At 46.3% G+C, this 19,559-nt stretch overlaps 1 protein-coding gene across 6 annotated transcripts; it reads right to left on the bottom strand.

The window, feature by feature from the left end:
• Window positions 1-5,845: 5,845 nt before the first annotated feature.
• Window positions 5,846-19,550, bottom strand: ZNF789 (zinc finger protein 789). Of its 6 annotated transcripts, none has more exons than XM_032328233.1 (5): window positions 19,470-19,550; window positions 16,445-16,522; window positions 10,901-11,027; window positions 8,642-8,755; window positions 5,846-7,178 (listed from the first exon to the last, which is right to left on the bottom strand). In XM_032328233.1, exons 2-5 carry the CDS (start codon window positions 16,511-16,513, stop codon window positions 6,166-6,168), a joined length of 1,323 nt encoding a protein of 440 aa, XP_032184124.1. In that variant the 5' UTR covers window positions 16,514-16,522; window positions 19,470-19,550; the 3' UTR covers window positions 5,846-6,165. The 6 variants fall into 6 exon arrangements, with proteins under 6 accessions (XP_032184124.1, XP_032184123.1, XP_032184125.1 ...); XM_032328232.1 differs by lacking the exon at window positions 19,470-19,550 and adding an exon at window positions 19,416-19,460; XM_032328234.1 differs by lacking the exon at window positions 19,470-19,550 and adding an exon at window positions 19,283-19,409.
• Window positions 19,551-19,559: the final 9 nt, after the last annotated feature.

The following is a 19,559-nucleotide window of genomic DNA, read 5'->3' as shown; positions in this document are numbered from 1 at the left end:
CTGCACTGGGCTCCACGCTAGGTGTGGAGCCTACTTAAAAAAGAGGTCAAGTGATGAGACTGCTTGGCCAGTAAACTGACCAGGACCCTGAGACTGTGACCTGAGCTGAAGGCAGACGCTTAACCAACTGACCCACCTAGGTGCCCCTATTATGGAGAATTTTTGACACATGCACAAGCATATTCTGAAGATCATAATCGAACTGAAGACAAAAGCTTAACCATCTGAGCCACCAGGTGCCGCCTGTTTTTGTTTTTAATCAAGGGAATAAAAGGACATTATTGGATATTTGGGAAAATAACAAGAAAAGAAATTACCCATAATCTACCACCCTGATCACCCGTTACTGGCATTTTGTCATTTTCCTTCTCATTTTTTTCTCTGCTTACCTCTCATGTAATGAAAATCATAGTGTTTCTATTTTACATCTTCTAAATATTCTGTCTTAAGTATTTTACGTGGGTGTCATAACCTTTACACTTAACGGCTGCATGCATCATTTTACATCAAATGGACATAATGATGGAGCCATTCTCCTTTTACTGGACATTTCAGGCGTTTCTCCTCATTGTTGCAAGCAGTGCTGTAGTGAAGGCCCATGTGATTTTAACGTGATTTGCCTTGTTCTTTAAAATCGAAGGCTAGGGGCGCCTGGGTGGCTCAGTGGGTTAAGCCGCTGCCTTCGGCTCAGGTCATGATCTCGGGGTCCTGGGATCGAGTCCCGCATCGGGCTCTCTGCTCAGCAGGGAGCCTGCTTCCTCCTCTCTCTCTCTCTGCCTGCCTCTCTGCCTACTTGATGTCTCTCTGTCAAATAAATAAATAAATAAATCTTTAAAAAATAAATAAATAAAAATAAATAAAATCGAAGGCTAGGGGCGCCTGGGTGGTTCAGTGGGTTAAGCTGCTGCCTTCGGCTCAGGTCATGATCTCAGGGTCCTGGGATCGAGCCCCACATCGGGCTCTCTGCTCAGCGGGGAGCCTGCTTCCCTCTCTCTCTCTCTCTCTCTCTGCCTGCCTCTCCATCTACTTGTGATCTCTCTCTGTCAAATAAATAAATAAAATCTTTAAAAAAAAAAAAAAAAAAGAATCGAAGGCTAGATTCCCAGAAGCGGAATTCCTTGGTCGGTGTGTGAGCTGATACACTTTCCCTGTTTCTTTCCCCCAAAGCAAGTACCAAATTACATTCTATTCTGAGTGTCCTACTTTAGCCTTGTCAACCTTGCATCTTGATTTTCTTTCCTCCCCAAATGTACAAAAACCAAAACTCAATTATTTGCCTTCCAGAACTCACTTCCTTGATCCTGGACGTGGTGGAACAGTAGCGCACGCCTTCTCCTCGGACCCTCCTTGGGACCAGCAGGAGGGACGGTGAGAGCTGGCCTGGGTGCCTTCAGGCTTTGGGGAGTCATGTGGAGAATGTTGCAGATTTCAGTGAGATTTCATATCTGGCACTGGGCTGAGAGTGAAGAGATGTGTAAATGGTGTCCGTTTAAATGTGCCATGAGCTGTACCTCCCTGGTGTTCCCGTGCTTACCAAGGTTATTTGCCCGGGGTCACAGAGGTGGTAAACGATAGAGTAGTAATGATAACGTGGTATAAGTTTTGATCCCAGCGTTCTTTTTACTGGAGGAATGCCGCAAACTTAGAGCGGACTGGCCTCTCTGTGCTTCTCACTTTCCCTTCATTCTTCCCTTTCTCTTCCACCTTCCCTACACACGACTGTTGCCCACACACTGCAATTTTCCACACAGATGCCTTTGGTCAAGATGCTTCCTCTGCCAGTAATCCCAGCTCCCTTTCCCTGGACCCTAACGCACCAAATTAACGATGCGGAAGTCCACTCTTTTTTTTTTTTTTAAGATTTTATTTATTTGACAGACAGAGATCACACATAGGCAGAGAGACAGGCAGAGAGAGAGGAGGAAGCAGGTTCCCCGCTGAGCAGAGGGCCCGATGCAGGGCTCGATCCCAGGACCCTGGGATCACGACCCGAGCCAAAGGCAGAGGCTTTAACCCACTGAGCCACCCAGGCGCCCCAGGTCCACTCTTTTTAAATTTTATTTATTTATTTGACAGATCACAAGTAGGCAGAGAGGCAGGCAGAGAGAGAGGAGGAAGCAGGCTCCCCGCTGAGCAGAGAGCCCGATGCGGGGCTCAATCCCAGGACCCCAAGTTCATGCCCTGAGCCAAAGGCAGAGGCTTAACCCACTGAGCCACCCAAGCACCCCAGAAGTCCACTCTTGTAAAACAATTTTAAAGGGTCACTTCCTAGTTATCCTACCCCAAAATATTTCCCTTACTGAGCTAACATTATCTACAGGCTTTGTCACTTACCATGCGAACTATTATATACAATAAGTTAATGTGTATAGGCCATGTCTTATCCCAGGACAGTAAAGGGTGAGTGTATTAGTCGGCTCTGAGGCAAAACAAAGGACCTCAGAGCAGGTGGCTTACATAACACACATTTATTTTCTTGAAGTTCTGGAGGCTGGACGTCTAAGATCAATGAGGGTTGGTTTCAGGGTTGGTTTCTGTGGATGGAGAGATCTCTACAATTTCTTCCTCTTCAAAGGGCACCAGTCTTTATCACCGAAGACTCTGCACTTAGAACCTTATTTAACCTCAGCTACCTCCTTAAAGGCCCTATTTCCAATTACAGTCACACCAGGGTTAGGACTTCAGCTTATAATTCGGTCCATAACAGGCAGGAATAATGTTTCCAATCTTCACTTTCTCTTACCCATCTCACACAGCGTCCTGCCCAACAAAATGGTAAGGCTAGATTTTTGTTAAAAGTGTTAGAAGACCTGACTGAACTGAGGGGAAGAGTGATATGGTCATTTGATTTATTGCCCGAGTATGTCTTCATTTTAAACATTTCCGATTTTTTTTTAAGATTTTATTTATTTATTTGACAGAGATCACAAGTAGGCAGAAAGGCAGGCAGAGAGAGAGGGAAGCAGGCTCCCTGCTGAGCAGAGCGCCCGATGTAGGGCTCGATCCCAAGGACCCTGAGATCATGACCCGAACTGAAGGCAGAGGCTTTCATCCATTGAGCCACCCAGGCGCCCCAAACATTTCCAAGTTGTATTCTGGAAGGTCCTGTGCCCTGCTCAGGACTCAGAGGTCTCTAGGGCAGTGGCATAGAGTTAAAAGGGAAGCTCCTGGGGCCCAGGGGTGGGAACCACAGCAGCACATGTGTGGGTCCCACCAAAGAGTAAGGGACCAGAAGTTCATGGAGCATCTGAGGTTCCTTTAAGGGATGTGGGGCAGGGCTATCTACTAGGCACACACAGTGGGGTGGGCCAGGCTGAGCTGGTGAGCCCATTTCCCACTGTGCTAACCTGGCAGGATTCTGAACAGTCTTTGGCAACCCCCGGAGCCCCAGTAGGTGGTCACAATGGAGTGTGGGCTCGTATGACACAACGTGGCTTGAGAGCCCTTGTGGCCACTCATCGTGGATACCCACATATTCCTATTGCCTCTTCAAGTGGTTCGCCTAGAGCATCTGTTCTCTTCGGAACACCCTGATAATTCTAGTGGGCAAAAGGCTTATCGTAATTGGGCTCCCCACTTTATTTTTCATTGTCCAAGGCCCACTTGCAGGCTTAGTTTAGCTATTGGCCACAGCCCAAGTGTAGCCTTCAGAGCAAGCCTCTAGTTCTCCTATAGCTGAATGTATGCCTGTAGCTGAGTCTCCCCAGACCAGACTGCTGATTTCCAAATCAGTTCTCAGCCACACAATACAGGAGAGCTGTCATCAGGAATCCAAGCTGCCATTTTTTTTTTAAGATTTTTTTATTTCTTCATGTAACAGAGAAAGATCACAAGTAGGCAGAGAGGCAGGCAGAGAGAGAGGGAGAAGCAGACTCCCTGCTGTGCAGAGAGCCCAATGTGGGGTTCGATCCCAGGACCCTGAGATCATGACCTGAGCCGAAGGCAGAGGCTTAACCCACTGAGCCGCCCAGGCGCCCCCAAGCTGCCATTTTTTAAATGTATGTATTTCTTTTTTTTTTTTTTTAAGATTTTATTTATTTATTTCACAGACAGAGATCACAAGTAGGCAGAGAGGCAGGCAGAGAGAGAGAGAGAGAGAGAGAGGGAAGCAGGCTTCCTGCGGAGCAGAGAGCCCGACGCGGGGCTCGATCCCAGGACCCTGAGATCATGACCCGAGCCGAAGGCAGCAGCCCAAACCACTGAGCCACCCAGGCGCCCCAAATGTATGTATTTCTTTTTAAAGATTTTAAGTAATCTCTACAGCCAACATGGGGTTCAAACTTGCAACCCCAAGATCAAGAGTCACATGATCCGTGATCGAGCCTGCAAGGCACCCCTATTTATTTTATTGCTTTATTAGGGAGCTTTATGGCTTCCATTTAGCAGTGGAAGGAAGCACTTTTCATAGGTTCCTGTCTCCCTAGGTTGTTTTAAGTGGGGCTTCTCTCTCACTGGCTTATTTCCCCCTCAGTCAGAAGTCAACTTTGTTTAGGTTCTTCTAGCCTGTTCATGCTGACCAGTACAAAATTATTGCCTTTTTTTTTTTTTTAAAGATCTTATTTATTTATTTATTTATTTGACAGACAGAGATTACAAGTAGGCAGAGAGGCAGGCAGAGAGAGGAGGAAGCAGGCTCCCCGCCAAGCAGAGAGCCCAGTGTGGGGCTTGATCCCAGGACCCTGGGATCATGACCCAAGCTGAAGGCAGAGGCTTTCACCCACCAAGCCACCCAGGCGCCCCCAAATTATTGCTTTTTGAACCCAATATACAATCTGTTGTTATTTTCCTCTGGCAAGCCTCATGATTCCTTTATTTTCAGAGGTGCCACTTCCTTTTTCTCAATAGAGCTTTATTTTTATGCGTTGGGTAAGAAGTCACAATTGGTAGGAGCAAGAAAGTAAAATCAAGAAGAAACTAGAGGGGATTTATAGGAGAACATCCAAATAGCAGCAGTTTATAGTGCAGACCTAGGATGATGTTTAGGATATTAGAATTTCAAATGGGTTTCTTGTACTGGTAGCCGCAGGGAAGAGTCATATGGTCAGCTCAACCCATGTAACCTGAATGTTGAATGTGCTTGAAATAACTGGAAGCAAAAGGGCTAGGGCTCCTCGAGGACTATAGTCGACACTTTCTGAGCACAAGCAACTCCCTTGTGGGGAGAAGAGGTGTTGAAACACTGGCAGGGGAGTATGGAAGAGACAGAGCAGAGAAGACCACTGATAAAGCAGCTGCCAAGGTGAGTGAATGGCAAAACCGAAAACGAGTGTAAAACGCAGGCTTCAGAGATATTCCACCCAAGGGGAGAAAGGATCATGTTTGTGAAATTCCCACCAAGCATTAGCTGGGGCCTGCTCCCACAATGTGGTTACTCTACAGAGCAGTGGCCTTTTGTGGTTTTAGAAAAATCCTGCAGACCGAGACACACACGAGAGACACATGGTCCAAGTCAGATGAAACCCAACAGAGGGAGTAAGCAGAGGGCGGGCAGGCCAACAGCATCTGCTATCAACAATTGACTTAGAACTCTCAGTAGAATCTAGTAGCACACTAATTTTAGTTTATGGATAAATTTAAGCGAGTTTTTTAAAGCAAGCTCCACACACAAAGTGGGGCTTGAATTCACGACGTCTCAGCCAGGCACCCAAATTTTAGTAATTCATAATCTCACTAGTTACCTGTGAGTGGCCTTTGTTTTACTTTTAAAAAGTTAATGTAGGGGTGCCTGGGTGGCTCAGTGGGTTAAAGCCTCTGCCTTCGGCTCAGGTCATGACCTCAGGGTCCTGGGATCAAGCCCCACATCGGACTCTCTGCTCGGCAGGGAGCCTGCTTCCTCCTCTCTCTCCCCGCCTCCGTCTCTGCCTACTTGTGACCTCTCTCTCTCTGTATCAAATAAATAAAATCATTTAAAAAAGTTAATGTAGTATCAGGTAATTTTTCTACATAAAACCAAGAAAAGTATCTTTTTACACCTTTCTTTTACTTAAAAACATTTTCCCCCAGGGGTACGAGAAATAAAAGTATTCCTACATCATTCATAATCCGTCAAATAGTCTCAAGGCTAAGGAACCACGAAGTTTTTATGCCTCCCTTCTGCCTGGACTTGGACAATGAAGGAATAAGGAGCTCAAGGGAGCAGTCCAAACACAATAGCCTGTGTTAGTGTCACATTGATAAATGTTCTCTGTGAGTACCCTGATGCTTAATAAAGCTTGTGCGCCAGATGAAAGATTTTCCGCATTTGTCACATCTGTAGGGCCTCTCTCCGGTATGAATGACCTCATGGCGATGAAGATTTGCCTTAAAACTAAAAGTCTTGCCACATTCTCTACATTCAAAGAATTCCTCCTTGGTATGGGTTCTTTGATGCTGAATGAGATCTACACTCCGGCTAAAGGCCTCTCCACATTCACCGCATTTGTGAGTGTTCTGTTTGGTATGAATCTGTTGATGGCTCAGAAGGGTCGAATGCCGACCAAAGGCCTTCCCACATTGGAGACATCTATGGGGTTTTTCTCCGCTGTGGGTTAACTGATGTCGAATAAGGGTTGAATTCTGACTAAACGTTCTTTCGCACTCACTACATTTATAGGGTTTTTCTTTGGTATGAATCCTCCTATGTTCAATAAGATATGCCATCTGACGGAAACATTTTCCACAGTCATGACACTTATATGGCTTTTTCTGAGGGTGACACTGTTTATGGACAGCAAGAGTGGACTTCTGTTTGAAGGCTTGCCCGCATATGTCGCAATCAAAGGGATCCTCTGACGTGTGCATTCTTTGATGTCGAATGAAATTTGCCTGACGCCTGAAGACTCTTCCACATTCACTGCATTCATAAGATTTTACGTTTGTAAGAATTTGCTTGTGCCGCAAAAGCAATGATCTCTGATGGAAAGGTTTTCCGTACTCCTCGCATTTTCCCCGCTTCTTCCGTGTTTGAGCATTCTGATCTCGATTAAGGTGAAGGTTCTGAAGGAAGTCCTTGTGGCATTCATCACCAAGAGTAGGGAATGCACGTCTGTAAAGGTCCCCCAATTCACTACATTTATGTAGCTTTTCTGCAGGTCTCTTGGCCATTGTTCGCTTTACCACTGATGTCTTACAGGACTCTGAATCTTCAGAAATTTGCTGTTTTGGAGTTGGCTTTTTCATCCTGCATCTGATTTCAGAACCTAACCAATAAAAAGAAAACATAGAAATGACCTGTGCACTGCAGAAGGCAAAAAAGAGAAGCTAACAGTGTATGCTATCAGACACTCAAATTAAGCTAAAATAGTGCTCAGTTATTATATCATCTGGCTAAAGGGGCCAAAATTCTGATTTTCACAGAACTCCTGGCTTCAATAGCAGAAAGAGTTCTGGACATCAACTAACCAACAGAAAAATGCACAAGTGTGTGCCAGAGAAGTGAGAATGGAACAAACCCATCAACTCCACTGGAAAGTAACTTACTCTGGGTACTCAGTAGTGTCACATAAGTGTAGAAAAGGCATCTTATACTTTCTCAATAAGCAGGTTTTCAATAGTTCTGGGAGAACAACTCCTTAAAAATGGGCAGTGTAGGGGCGCCTGGGTGGCTCAGTGGGTGAAGGCCTCTGCCAGCTCAGGTCATGATCCCAGGGTCCTGGGATCGAACCCCGCATTGGGCTCTTTGCTTGGCGGGGAGCCTGCTTCCTCCTCTCTCTCTGCCTGCCTCCCTGCTACTTGTGATCTCTGTCTGTCAAATAAATAAAATCTTTAAAAAAAAAAAAATGGGCAGTTTAAGACAGAAGAGGAAAGGAACCAGAGGGAAGTAGATACAAAAGCCAAGAGAATATGGCAGTGGTTCTCAACCAGGGGTGATGTTGCCTCCTGGGGGAGAGTTGGTAATGTCAGAGGACCTCTCTGGTAGTCACATCTGGGGTGGTGCTACTCAAATCTAGGGGGAAGAGGCCAACGATATGGCTAAACATCCTACAGTACACAGGACAGGCCCCTACAATGAATTATCCAGCCCAGAATGTCAACAGAACAGAGGCTGAGAAACTCTGGAGGAGAAGGTTATGGAAAAAGGCAGAAGCAGCAATCAGGACACAGTAAGTAGGAACAAGCAGGTATGTCAAGAAACACCATGGGAATGTGAAAAATAAAATGGAAAGCAAAGGAACAAGAGGAAACAGAGAGGAAGGAAAAGTAACGAGGGTAGAATAAGGCCTATCTGGTTTGGCGTTAAGAGCCGTCGGACGGGCTGCTTCAGAGAAGAAATCTACCGCAATGAATGAGCTTGGCAGACTTGAAATGGAATCCCAACTCTCAACCTACTGTGTGACAGAGATCTGAATCTTTTCGAAGTTTATTTATTTACTTTTAAGTCATCTCTGTGCCCAACATGGGGCTCAAACTCATGACCCCAAGATCAAGATCTGCACACTCCACCGACTGAGCCAGACAGGGGCCCCTGAATCTTTCAGTTTTTTTGTCTGTTAAATGGGACTAATGGTCACGTGTACTACTTTCAGAGGGCAGCAGGGATGAAAAAGTGGGAGGAGGTACACCAAACCCCAGGCTCAATCTCTGGGGCACACAGGGGGTTTCATTAGTTTGGCTTTCCTGCCTCTTCAGGATTTCCACTCAACTGGGCCTTCTCCTCACCCACCTGGGCAAGCACTACTGGAAGCCTTCCTAGTCCCGGCTCTTGGCAAATCCAGGATCCACGGTTCTTCCCACTGCTCCAGCAGGCAGATCACCTCAGGTTTGGGAAAGTGAAATCCTACTCATGGGGAAGTAAATGCGATGTGGTTAGTGAGTCAGGGAGAGATGTCCTAGTGCTCAGCTTAATGCCCTTGGGTCTACAGTGGCAAACAGATTAGGATAATAATCAAAAGGGCTGGTGGGAATAGAATTCGGCCCAGTCTTTCTTTCTGACAATCTGACAATCTTTACGGAAAGCCTCAACAACCATCACACTCTTAGATGTGGTCATTTCACTCTTAGGGATAGAGGCTACGGAACAATTAGGACCAAGATGAATGGACCAGAGCTGTTCAGCAGAGTTGTACCAGCGCAAAGCTGGAAATAAAGTAAACATCAACAAGGCCTGTAAATACAACGAAGGCAAAATATTAGGCAGATACTAAAAACCCATGTGTTCAAGAATATTAAAATAGGAAAATGTTCCCTATAGGTTTTAAAGCAGAATGCAAAACTCATGTGAAGTACAATCCAAATTTTTTAAAAAACTATGCATGTGCATGTATATGTACATAGGTATACATATATATGAAAATACAAGGAAAAAGTCCAACCAAAATGTTAATGGGGATAATTTCTGGGCAGTGGGCCTGCAAAGGATTTTTATTTCCTAATCTGTTATTGAAAAGTCACTGGGTAATACAAAGAGACTTGAACGTGCCCCGTCCCCTTTAACACCAAAATTCTGTATCCTGGGGAATAGTCAGAAATTTATATGAGAATTTATGGTCGGAAACATCCATTCGAAAATTATAATACAGAAAATGATGACTTTATAAGGAAGCCAACAACAATAAAAAAAAAAACCCCAAACTAAATACCTCCACATGGGAAAATGATTAACTATTACAGATCATACAATAGAATTACATTACGGCCATTTACTGTATTTGTGGGGGCTTTCAATAGCATCAGATGCTATAATGTTAAGATTTAATGGAATTACAGCATTATACAAAGAATATGTTCGGCTACATTTTTTAAGAGCATAGGGGGAGAAAAACTGGAAGGAAATATTCCAAAATACGAACAGCGTTATCCCTGAATGTTCTCCCCTCCCCATCATAATTTCCTGTACCTTCTGTGTATTCAAGTCTGCTCTTAAAATGCTTTTAGAAGGAAAACAGACATCAAAAACTCCAGAGGTGGGTGGACAATCCCACAAGAGGTGGTCAAGACTGTGGCAAGAGTGTCAGTGTGGAGGTCAAATCTGTGGCTCCAGAAAGAAAGCTATTTGTTGAAGAAATGCCCTCCCCACCCCCGGAGGAGATTGCACTGGAATAAGACAAAGGCTGGCTCCCCAAGGGAAAAAGCAGTGAAGTTTCAGATATGAAGTCAGTTAAGAGTCATTTCCTGGACACCTGGTGATGCTGCAAAAAGGAAGGAACCCATTTCCAGAGAGAAGACTGAAAAAGATGTTTCAAGAGAAAAGAAGCTAACTTTTGGAATCCAATCAGCCATAATCTTTTCGGCTCCTACAGGTCTTTTTTTTTTTTAATATTCCATTTATTTATTTGACAGAGAGAGATCACAAGTAGGCAGAGAGGCAGGCAGAGAGAGATAGGGAGAAGCAGGCTCCCTGCCGAGCAGAGAGCCCGACGTGGGGTTCGATCCCAGGACCCGGAGATCATGACCTCATGACCTGAGCCGAAGGCAGAGGCTCAACCCACTGAGCCACCCAGGTGCCCCATTCTACAGATCTTATAGATGTGGAGGAGGCAGAGCAGGGTAGGGAGTGGATTAAGCATCTCTGACCTCTAAACCAAAGGAAACTATTCATTGCCCACAATCCCTTATTTGAAAGCTTTGAAGCCAGGCATGTTTCAGGATTCAAAATTTTTTCCAGATTTTAGAAAGGTGATGTGGTGTGTCCATTTTTTATCGTGTACTGCCCCCAACAGGGGTTCAGCTGTACCCTTAATCAAACACAGTGATATTTCTGATGCTTAACAGATACAAAGACCAAGTGGGAAAAATAAGGATGAGACATAGCTCCCTGGAGGAAGAGATCAGGTTTGACCACTTGATGACTTTACAGGTTGGGTCTTGCAGCCAAATGAGTTATGGTAAAGACTAGTTTTTGGAGTTTCTCTGATTTTGGAATGGCAAGGGACTGAGGACTTGTGTAGACACTCAGAGTCAAATCTTCAAGCCGATTCATTACCCAACAAGATCATGTTTCTGTAATTCTCCAGCATCACATCTCTGTAGAGGTCCTTCTGAGCCCAGTCAAGTTTGTTCCACTCTTCTCTGGTGAAATACATCGCCACATCCTCAAAGGACAGCAACTCCTGAAAACAGACACTAATTATAGGCTCAATTCATACAATAACTTTGTGAGCTATCACTATGATTCTATAGGTGAGGTTTGAGGCCGTCAAGTGAATCGGCCAAGCTCATTCTTTCTTCTCTATTACAGAGTAGACAAACTTTTTCTGTAGAGGACCAGAGGGTAAATATTTTAGGCTTCCTACGCAATTTGGTCTCTGCTAGGATTATTCTGCACAAAAGCGAGGAACTACAGGTAAGTGGATGAGTATGGCTGTGCTCCAGTAAAACCTGACCGCCAGGTCCAGGTCAGTTTGCTGACCCCGCTCTCATACAATACCACCTTTAACATGGAACATGTTTCTGCCCTGGGTCCCCTAGGAAAGAGATGGCACATTCAAATAAGGTCCCTGAAGATCAGTTAGCATGCAGGCTATTCAAAAGGAAGGTGCTTCGTGGAAACCAACAAGGCTGGCTCTCATGGGGAACAATCACCCACCCCGTCTGAAGGGGAAGAAGGTAGGGGAGGGTTACTGGAATCTAGAAAGTTGTTGGAGAGGAAGCAAGACTGGGGCTATGTGGATTCTGTCATCCCATAGCCTGGCAGGCAGGGCACTGTGGGAACAAAACTGACCACCACCTTCCTCCAGGTTTCTGGCCCCCTGACCCCCTCCACCCCATTGTCAAAATCCAACCGGAAGCCAGAGGGCAAGAGAACCCACTGATGGCATATAAAGGTCAGCCTCCGAAGGCACAGACCTAAGTAGGGGAGGCTGAAGCATACATCAAAGGTGGGCAAACAGAGACTATTTAGTACAATATATACGGTAGAAGTATATACGAGTGTTCAACTCAAGTGGGCGGAGAAAAGAAGGTGCCTCATACTACTGCAGCCTTTGGGGCAGAGGCCAGGTGTCTGCCCACCAAACTCCCTTCCCTTAGGAGAAACGGTGTAGCCTGAGGGGCTATCTGAGCAGGGCAAGGGCATTCAGTAATAGGAAATACCACCACCACCCGTCAGGAAACCACCACCAGAATTCCCAAAGTACAGGGTCCCTCTTTCCTCCCTACCAAGGCTGACTTTCAGAATTACCATTTCAAGCTCCCTCCCACCACCATCCCGAAAGTCTCTCCTTCAACCAGAGCTGTCCTGCTGATCTCCTCAGCTGACATTCTCTGCTGCTGTGTGAGTGTGAGCAAGCACTGAGGAATAAAATGGCTTCATCTCCCCCAGGGTAATCTCTATACATTCAGTTATATGGCCTTTAATGTTGCCCCAAACTCTCACCCTCCTATTCCTCCCCAGGGTCTTCTGTACCTTTACTACCCTCATTCTTCCAAGAAACTCTGGGCACCAGTAAATTGTTAGGCTTTACGCTGCAGGCCAGCAATAAAGGTTCCAGCTCCTGCTGAGGCCAAAGGATACAGCTGTTCAGGCTGTGCACTGCTCAAACCTAGAAGGCACCATTTACATGACAGCTGTGTAAATGGGGTCCCTTGGAGTTGCTACCTGCACAACCTGTATGATTCTATAGTAGCCCAGGTACCTGCTTAGGGAATGGACCATTCAGGGGGAAAGATGGAGTCAACACGGTAACAGTCTAGTGGGAGGTACTCAGAGGGGCCTAGGAGGACATGTGTTCACAAAACCACTTCCTTCCAGAAGTCATTGCCAGTTAGGTCCAAGGTCCCAGGAAAGAGCCCAGAGGGTACATGCTCCCTAATTCTCACACACACACACACACACACACACACATACCCCGCCATCCCCGCCACACATTACCTACATTCTCATTCAATCCTTTCACTTTTCCCTCAGCGAAAGAAGCTGTCTTCCTAGCAATCCCTCCCCTTCTGCCTCAGTTTCCATTCCCTCATGTCTCCCCTAGGGTCTTAATCCAACGATGAGGACTCTTCCTTTTCTATATCTTTACTCTCTTTCCCGTGTAGTGCTGTGATTTTTTTTTAACTTTTTATTTATTTTTTTTTATATTTTATTTATTTATTTGATAGAGAGAGATCACAAGTAGGCGAGAGGCAGGCAGAGAGAGAGAGAGAGGAGGAAGTAGGCTCCCTGCTGAGCAGAGAGCCTGATGCGGGACTCGATCCCAGGACCCTGAGATCATGACCAGAGCCGAAGGCAGTGGCTTAACCCACTGAGCCACCCAGGCACCCGGTGCTGTGATTTTTAACAAGAAATATATCTTTAGCGGCACTGGTTGGCTCAGTCGGTTGAGCACCTGCCTTGGGCTCAGGTCATGATCTCAGGGTCCTGGGATTGAGCCAGCCTCCCTCCTGAGTGGGGAGTCTGTTTATCACCCTCTTCCTCTCCCTCTGCCCCTTCTCTCCTCTCGTGCACGTGCTCTAATAAATAAAATCTTAAAAAGAAATATACATTTAATCTTCATTCTCATTTCTGGCACAGAACTCCTAAAACCCTTGGAATTCCTAAGGGATAAGAGCAGGAGCCTCTCTTTATATTTGGTCTTTTGTCCTTGGTTTTTGAAATAGCTCCAGAGGTCAAAGGAGAATCTCCACATTCATCACAACTTCCTTCCACCACACCTGAGTTTATGTTAATGAGGTGATCTTTGGAAAGGCCCCAAGGATGGCGGGCAGGTTGCCAAAGGAACCAGCCACGTGATTAGAATGTTTGAACCATCCCCCATTTCAGAGGCGGGAGAGGGGCTGGAGATCCAATGAGTCACTAAAGGGCAATGATTTACTCAATCAAGCCCATGTAATGAGCTTCTATAAAAACACAAAACAGGGGACGCCTGGGTGGCTCAGTTGGTTGGGCGGCTGCCTTCGGCTCAGGTCAGGATCCCGGCATCCTGGGATCGAGTCCCACATCGGGCTCCTTGCTGAGCGGGGAGCCTGCTTCTCCCTCTGCCTCTGCCTGCCATTCTGTCTGCCTGTGCTCGCTCTCTCCCCCTCTCTCTCTCTGATAAATATATAAAATCTTAAAAAAAAAAAAAACAACCACAAGGGATGGGTTTGGCCTGGGTTGGCTTGGTTGGTTAAGTGGCTGCGTTCAGTTCAGGTCATGATCCCAGAGTCCTTGGATCGAGTCCCGCATCGGGCTCCTTTCTCAGCGGGGAGCCTGCTTCTCTCTCTGCCTGCTTGTGCTCTCTCTTTCTGACAAATAAATAAATAAATCTTAAAAACACACACACACACAAAAGAATGGGGTTCAGGCAGCTTCAGGGTTGGCGAGTGCATGGAGAGCTGGGAGCCTGGTGTACTCAGAAGGTGGAAGCTCTGTGCCCCTCCTCTGTCTAGCTGTTCCCGAGTCACAGTCTTTTATAATAAACCTAGTAAAAGCCAGTAGAAGTAAACAGTGTTCTTGAGCTCTTTGAGCCACTCTGGCAAATTAATCAAACCGCAAAGGGGGTCATGGGAAGCTCCAAATATATAGCCAGTCAAGGCCCAGGTGTCAACCTGGACTTAAAACCGGCTGGTGGCAGAAGTGGGGGGAGGGGCAGTCTCTTGGGACTGGGCCCTTACCCCATGGGGTCTGATGTTAACTCCAAGTAGAAAGTGTCAAAACTGAGTTAAATTGCAGGTGCCCCCAACCCCACTGGTGTCACAGAATTGTCTGACGTGTGGGACAAACCCCAACATGTCTGGTGTCCTAAGTGTGGCATGAAAGGAGAAAGCAGAGAAACACAGGAGTGTTTTTCCTAAACACTCACTCCCCTCACTCCTTCCCCTTCATCAGCAAAAATGCCAAAACTTCTATCTTTTTTTTCTTTTTTTTTTAAAGACTTTATTTGTTTAGGGGCGCCTGGGCAGCTCAGTGGGTTAAAGCCTCTGCCTTTGGCTCAGGTCATGATCCCAGGGGGCTCTCTGCTCAGCAGGGAGGCTGCTTTCTCCTCTCTCTGCCTGCTTCTCTGCCTACTTGTCATCTCCCTCTGTCAAATAAATAAATAAAATCTTTAAAAAGACATTCCTGTGCCTGCCTTGCTGTCTGATTTCTGCTCTCTCTCCTTCCCTTCGGAACCAGCTCCTAGGGTAAGACTACTCTCACTTCTCACAACCTCTGGTTTAAGCCTCACCACACATCTGCAACAGCTATTCCCCTGCCTACTTGGGATCACAGGGACAAGTCATGCTATTAATGTAGGAAGCCGGAGGTTTCACGAAGAGGAGTTTTTAGTTCAGTCTCGAAATACGACTATGTGAGTTTGCCTGTGTATGGAGAGAGCAGGCTATGCGCAGCAATGGAGGAACAGAAGAGCACCTCGGGTTCTCTGGCGGGCAGGGCAGGCTGGGGACAAAGCCGGGGAAGCAGGGAGAGCCTAGGACTCCTCAGAAAGTTCAGACACACTGGAGCAGTGTGGTAGAACTGCAACAACTCGAATTCCCTCTCTCTTGTCCAACCTTCTTCCAAAATCGTTGCCATGGCTTCCTAACTTGTCTCCCCCCCCCTTTTTTTTTTTTAATATTTCATTTATTTATTTGACAGCGATCACAAGTAGGCCGAGAGGCAGGCAGAGAGAGAGAGGAAGAAGCAGGCTCCCTGCTGAGCAGAGAGCTCATGACCTGAGCGGAAGGCAGAGGCTTAACCCACTGAGCCACTCAGGTGCCCCTTGTCTCCTTACTTTTAAATGCAGCTTTTTAGAATCACCCTCCATAATGTTACAAATTCAGTAAGTAAGCTTACTTGTACCCTTTAGTACACCCAGATCAGAATTTATCCCTGTAATGCAAGAGTCTGTTTACATATCTACTTTTCCCAAAACAACAAAAACAAAACAAAACAAAAACAAACAACAAAAAACCTGTAAACTCCTTCAGAAAGTTTATCTCTAGCACAAAGGATAATATCTGATACACAGTAACACTCACTGACAGAAACAATGAACAACTATGATAACACATCTAAAATTCACAGAGTGGGGGCGCCTGGGGTGACTCAGTCATTAAGCGTCTGCCTTCCGCTCAGGTCATGATCCCAGGGTCCTGGGATCAGGCCCCGCATCGGGCTCCTTGCTCTGCGGAGAGCCTGCTTCTCCCTCTCCCACTCCTCCTGCTTGTGTTCCCTCTCTCGCTGTGTCTGTCTCTGTCAAATTAATAAATAAAATCTTTAAAAAAAATAAAATAAAATTCACAGAGTGTTTAAAATAGAACTAGATACTATGTAAAGTATTATTGACCTATTTGACTAAGTGCCTCACTTAATTTTCAGAACTCTTGGTCATAGGCAGTATCATCCCATTTACAGTTAAGTAAACTGAGGCCCAGGGAGCTTATGTAACTTGCTGACAACAAAGCCTGGATTTGAACCTGCCTGACCCCAGAGTTCAGGCTCTTTACAGCCCACCTTCCAAGAAGGAAAAATCCCCGAATTAATAAAGATGGCTCAACCTGAACAAAGGAGTAAAAGCCATTGCCTGGCTACCATACCCTGAGGAAGGGGAGGAAAAGCCCAGCTTACCTTCCACCCAGCTGTCAGGAATACAGCTTCCAAGTCCGGGTCTCCGAGATGGGGCAGGACTGCCGCCATCAGGCTGGACTGAAGGAGAAAAAAAGATAATGAGTAAGGCCAGTTCCAATTTAAGTCTCTCTCCCCAGGCAGCCCTGGGACAGGGAATTCCAACTGGCCATACACACCTGAGCCAGTATACAGTCACCATGTTTGGTGCTGAAATAGGGGATAAAAACGAAAGAAGCTGTTAGAATAGTCTTTTTTTTTTTTGAAAGATTTTATTTATCCATTTGACAGAGAGAGATCACAAGTAGGCAAAGAGGCAGGCAGAGAGAGAGGGGAGGAAGCAGGCTCCCTACTGAGCAGAGAGCCCGACGCGGGACTCGATCCCAGGACCCCGAGATCATGACCTGAGCCGAAGGCAGTGGCTTAACCCACCGAGCCACCCAGGCGCCCTAGAATGGTCTTTTTAAGGAACTTCTGAAGTTAGCTCAATTTCCAAAGCTTTCTCTCAGGGCCCTGCCCTCCCCTTCTCCCTATAATATGTTCTGTAGGACCTCACTGAAAGACCGCATACGCAAAGGGACAAGACCATAGACAAGAATAGAACTCTGACCCACACCTTGCAACAACCAGCCCAGAACCCAAGTCACACCCAATGAAGCAATCAGCCCAAACCAAGATCAGGTCAATAACTACCAGCTTATCCTTAATTCTGACTTCCTTCCTACAACTGAGGACCAACAGAGAAAGCCAAATACACTCCCCTACCCAAACACCTATTTATTTAACCTACCTCCAGCTTTCTCAAGCCAACACCCTCCAAACTGGGCACATCTGAGTTTTCCATTTCTGTCCACCATAAACCGTATTACCCCTGCCTGCCTCTGGGTCTCTGCCAAGCAAGGGATGGTAGCTCACTCCCTTGCTACCAGGATCTGATCATTCCAGATCATTCGCAGGATCTGAATGAAGAGCCTCTGCTTGTTCTTGTTTTGGTGGATGGGGGAAGGTGTTCATGTATTTCTACATCCTACAGGATTAACTCGGAGAGTATAAAAACGACTTTAAGGCAGTTAGAGATTTCAGGCTACATATTACAAGCACAGAAGCAATCATTGTCAAAACAACATTCAGAGAGCTTTACTTGACATGAATATTTATTGAGAAATACACAGCAAACAAGGATACTTCAAAACTGAAAGCATGAAGAGGCTGAGCTCTCAGCAGCTACCGCTTAGTTCAAAAAGCATAAGGTGTAGCAGAATATGCCACCCCATAATTATCTTGAGCTACAGGCACTTGAAAACCGGCAAACACAGAGAAAGCCTTTCTCTGAACTCCCCTTATCTGCCTAAAGACCGATCCTTGAAAAGGAACTCAATTGTCATAAATTCCCCTCCCGGGAAGATAGACTTCTGTCACAGATGAGACTACACATTAACACCACCCCCAAACTGTCATAAGCCCTCAGGCCTCCTGTCTGCTCTTCTGAGGACCCCTTCGTCTTTCCTAAAACTCATTTATTCCCCTCTAAGAAGCCTACATCCTCTCTCCCCTTTCCCGACTAAGAGGGTATTTAGGACTGAATTTTTTTTTTTTAATTTTTAAAATTTATTTGACAGACAGAGATCACAGAGAGAGAGGAGGAAGCAGACTCCCTGCTGAGTGGAGAGCCTGATGTGGGGCTGGATCCCAGGACTCTAGGATCATGACCTGAGCTGAAGGCAGAGGCTTTAACCCACTGAGCCACCTAGGCACCCCATTAAAGATTTTTTTAACTTATTTTTAGGCCTGAATTCTGACCCCCTGCAGAAGTTACTCATTTCTCTGTATTTCCTACACATGTTAATAAACTTGTTTTCCTCTTAATCTTTTATTGCTGGGACCTCAGCTAAGAACGGAGTAAGAAAATTATTTCTCCACCCCTATACACGAAATGAGGAAGTACCTTGCTTTTTATTGTGACTGTTTACTAGAAACTTACAATCCTTCTAGACTAAAAAGCACTGCAGAAGCTTACTTGTTTTTAGCTAATTGGCTAGGAAGCTCCAAGGTCACCCTGACATGAAGACAGCTTAATTTTCCTAAAAGAAGAGTCAGCATTTTGGGGAAATTAGGACAGCTCTAGTTTTGATTCCACAGCTCGGGGTGGTTGGCCTGGGGGTATATCCAAACTGTGATCTTTACTTTGGTTTTTCTTTGACATTAGAAACTCAACATCGTTACTCTCTGGGAATACACAAGTGATAGGACAGAGGTGATTTTCATTTTATTTTTTTCCTTATGCTTTTTTCTGGCCACCGGTGAACCTTGCTTTCTGTGAGTGCATTTTTAAGAAAGTCTCTCGCACCATTCACGTTCCCTAAAAATATTATTTGGAAGATGCTCTGTCTTTTAAGCAAGGAGGCACTCCAAAAAATGTCACTGACCAAAGACTTCACGATTGGGGAAGGGACCTCAAACCTTTCATTATCTAAACTATCCGTCTACCGTGAACACCGTGCATTTGGAAGCCAGAATCTTGAATGCCACTTCTCAATAATGGGAACTCCTGAAACGTCCAATCACATCTGCTTTTCGCCTACAACCAAACCAGCCTCTCATTCATCCGACTTGCTCTTCCTTACGCCACGGAAAATATTCACAAGTTGACATCTTCAGGAAGACGCTCCGTAAGTGCCCTGCGCCCTCCCCTGAAGGTCTCTCGAGCCCTGACACCTGCCGTGGAGCTGCCATTGGGGTTTCGCCCGCGCCACGCACCCCCTAGCTCCTCTCTCCCCACACCTGCTGCGCTCCTCTGACCCTCCGCCGCTTCACCTCCTCCAGGAAGTCCTCAGTGTCTACCTGCAGCAGCCATAGGGGCCGGGATCCCCTCTCGAGGTTCCCGACCGGACCCGCGATGCGGTCGGCGCCCCTCCAATGACCGCCCCCCAACCCGAGAGCGCGAACGCGGAAGAAACCCGCTCCACTCGCCGACCCTCATTCGCGCGCGGAGAGCCCCGCGTCTCGCCCCGCGTCTCGCCCCGCGTACCTTCTAGGAAGCGCGGAGGCTTCGGAACTCTTTGGTCAGGTTCAGAGAGCCGCAGCCTCCGGTCTCACGCACCCGCCGCTGTGGTAGGGG

This window comes from Mustela erminea, chromosome 20 (assembly GCF_009829155.1).
Source record: "Mustela erminea isolate mMusErm1 chromosome 20, mMusErm1.Pri, whole genome shotgun sequence".
Taxonomy (NCBI): domain Eukaryota; kingdom Metazoa; phylum Chordata; class Mammalia; order Carnivora; family Mustelidae; genus Mustela; species Mustela erminea.
Note: the sequence above shows the minus strand (reverse complement) of the source record. Positions and strands in the feature narration are given on the sequence as shown.

Excerpts from the sequence above, each read along its gene's own strand:
- ZNF789 (XM_032328232.1), bottom strand. Across the intron at positions 11,028-16,444 it reads TCCTGACAGCTGGGTGGAAG|GAGTTGCTGTCCTTTGAGGA; the intron begins GTAAGCTGGGCT and ends GTCTGTTTTCAG. Across the intron at positions 8,756-10,900 it reads CAGAAACATGATCTTGTTGG|GATTTCACTTTCCCAAACCT; the intron begins GTAATGAATCGG and ends CCCCATGAGTAG.